General features: G+C 41.6%; 1 protein-coding gene across 1 annotated transcript; it reads left to right on the top strand.

The window, feature by feature from the left end:
* Positions 1-332: 332 nt before the first annotated feature.
* On the top strand, positions 333-1226 carry LOC124373169 (basic helix-loop-helix transcription factor amos-like; the record flags this gene model as incomplete). The annotated part of the gene is given in 4 exon segments (XM_046831567.1): positions 333-749; positions 1009-1152; positions 1154-1180; positions 1182-1226. Coding segments are annotated over 4 exon segments (633 nt in total), but the record flags the coding sequence as incomplete, so codon positions are not given.
* Positions 1227-2181: the final 955 nt, after the last annotated feature.

Genomic DNA, 2181 nt, shown 5'->3' with positions numbered 1-2181 from the left:
CTTAGGTCACGTGACACGGACACGCGCTACCCCTCGATCCCCTCTCCCTGCACCGCTACAGGTGCCGGTCCTGGGCCGCCGCTCTACACTCGCCCGTCCTCTCATCATTGCGTTCTTTGCTCTGTGAGGGAGAGGTCGTCTTCTGCCGCTCTCGTATCAGGTCACGTGCTCGTGTCTATTCTGATAGTAAAGTGAACGTGGACTTTTATTTTGTGACAATTCTTTCTAACTATGAACTTTTAGTGGAAAGTTGTATATTTATTATCATTAACTGTTGCTTTTTGAACTCTAGTGTTTTATCATGGAGAGTACCAGTTATTATCACAAGCGATATGTGTCCGACGATATCGACTCCCTGTCTGCGTCTCCCGGCCACGACTCTGCTATTCAGCGTGACGCCCCCTCCGCACAACTCAGGCGGTTACATGGTCTACCCGTCGTCCAAACTGACAAAGTCTCCCTTGCCACCCTTTTCGTTCACCCGGAGATCTCCCGCGGTTTCTTCTGATATCCTGCCCGCCTACGACACTCTGTCCGACGGCTGCCACACACCCAGCCCTGACAGCTTCCGATCGGTGACTCCGGAAATGGTTGATCTCCAGAAACACTACACAACCTTGTTGTCCGCCGAAGCCCCCCAACCGACTGGTCGACCCCCAGCTGCATTATCCTGCCAACACTTCTCCGGAATCTTACAAAGTCTCCAACCCGTTCATGAACGTCTTCATGTACGCCCAGAAACAACAGAGGTATCCGGAAGCCGAACCGGTCGTCACACCAACGACCCGAACCTTCTATGACTTCTCGAACAAGCACAGAAAGTTCCAAGTCAGGAAGTGTGTTCTGGTGGAGAACCAACAACGTGATTACCAGCCGAAAACCGGTGGAACTGAGGACAGACGAGATGGTCCAGAGAGAGAGGGTTCGAAGATTACGACGATGACAGCCTCTTGAGCAGTGAAGACTTCATGGATGACAAAAGGTGACGACAAGTCTGCCCCATCGCAGACTAGCGGGAAAGACGTCAACCCAACAGTGATGAAGAAGAGGAGATTGGCTGCCAACGCGAGGGAACGCCGGAGGATGCAGAACTTGAACAAGGCCTTCGACAGACTAAGGACCGTTCTTCCGTCCCTTGGCAACGACCGGCAAACTCTCCAAATACGAGACCTTGCTGATGGGCTCAGACCTACATCAACGCGCTTCAACGATCTGCTACAGTAAAGGTACGCCTCCTCACTCCCTAGTTTCCTGTACCGGTTTAAGGGACTTTGTCGTATATCTTGTGGTAAATCTAACTGCTCCCGGCTCAATAGCTTTATTATGGCCTTGATGTGCATTACTGTACATTACAAAATGAAATGGCGGTAAATGACTTTACAATGCATGCCATTAAGATTTATCTCTCTATTATTGCCTTTACTTTGTCTAGAATCTCTTTTAGATTTTCCTTTGTGTTCGTCAATTGGATCTCAAGCGAAATATGTCCAGTTTTACATGGTTTTTACTGTTATTTGTAAATTATATTTTTAGTTTAAATTTTGTTTTTTGTTAATTTCTTGTAATAATTAATGATAATAGTTTAAAAAATATGTTAGTGTATTGGCTGTGTTTTATTTATAAGATACTGGTTCTACTTGTGTCATTAATTAGACGTAAGAATAAAAAACTTTTAACAGACATAGTTGACTTCATGTAAGCTGTCGGTTAGTGCATATTCTAAAATAGATGTTCCTCGTATATCGTACCTCAAACATTGAACAATAAGTTTAAATGAGTTCTTTTAAATTAAAATGTGTAGTATTTTTTTGTCCCTATAAACTTTTTTATAACTTTACTGATCTCGTTTTAATTCCTTCCGATTTCAAAAAGAAGAAACGCTTTAGTGGAAAATGATTTAGTTAGATAAATATGGAGGTACCTTGTAATATTAATGAACGATTGCAAACTAGTCATTATTAAATATTAGTCTAATGGCCTAGTTGAATGGTGTTTGTTATTATTTTTATGTTCAAAGAAATAGAATAAACAATTTTTGTTTTTAATATTTCAATTTCAGTTCTCAGATTATTATTATATGGCCTGTTGGTAAAAATTAAATTAATTCCAATGTTACTAAAATATATAATAGCATATCTAAATCTCAAATGATTAAAATGTTGTAGTTATGTTTGTATTTTT

The sequence above is a fragment of the Homalodisca vitripennis genome, unplaced genomic scaffold (assembly GCF_021130785.1).
Source record: "Homalodisca vitripennis isolate AUS2020 unplaced genomic scaffold, UT_GWSS_2.1 ScUCBcl_4990;HRSCAF=11483, whole genome shotgun sequence".
Lineage (NCBI taxonomy): Eukaryota > Metazoa > Arthropoda > Insecta > Hemiptera > Cicadellidae > Homalodisca > Homalodisca vitripennis.
Note: the sequence above shows the minus strand (reverse complement) of the source record. Positions and strands in the feature narration are given on the sequence as shown.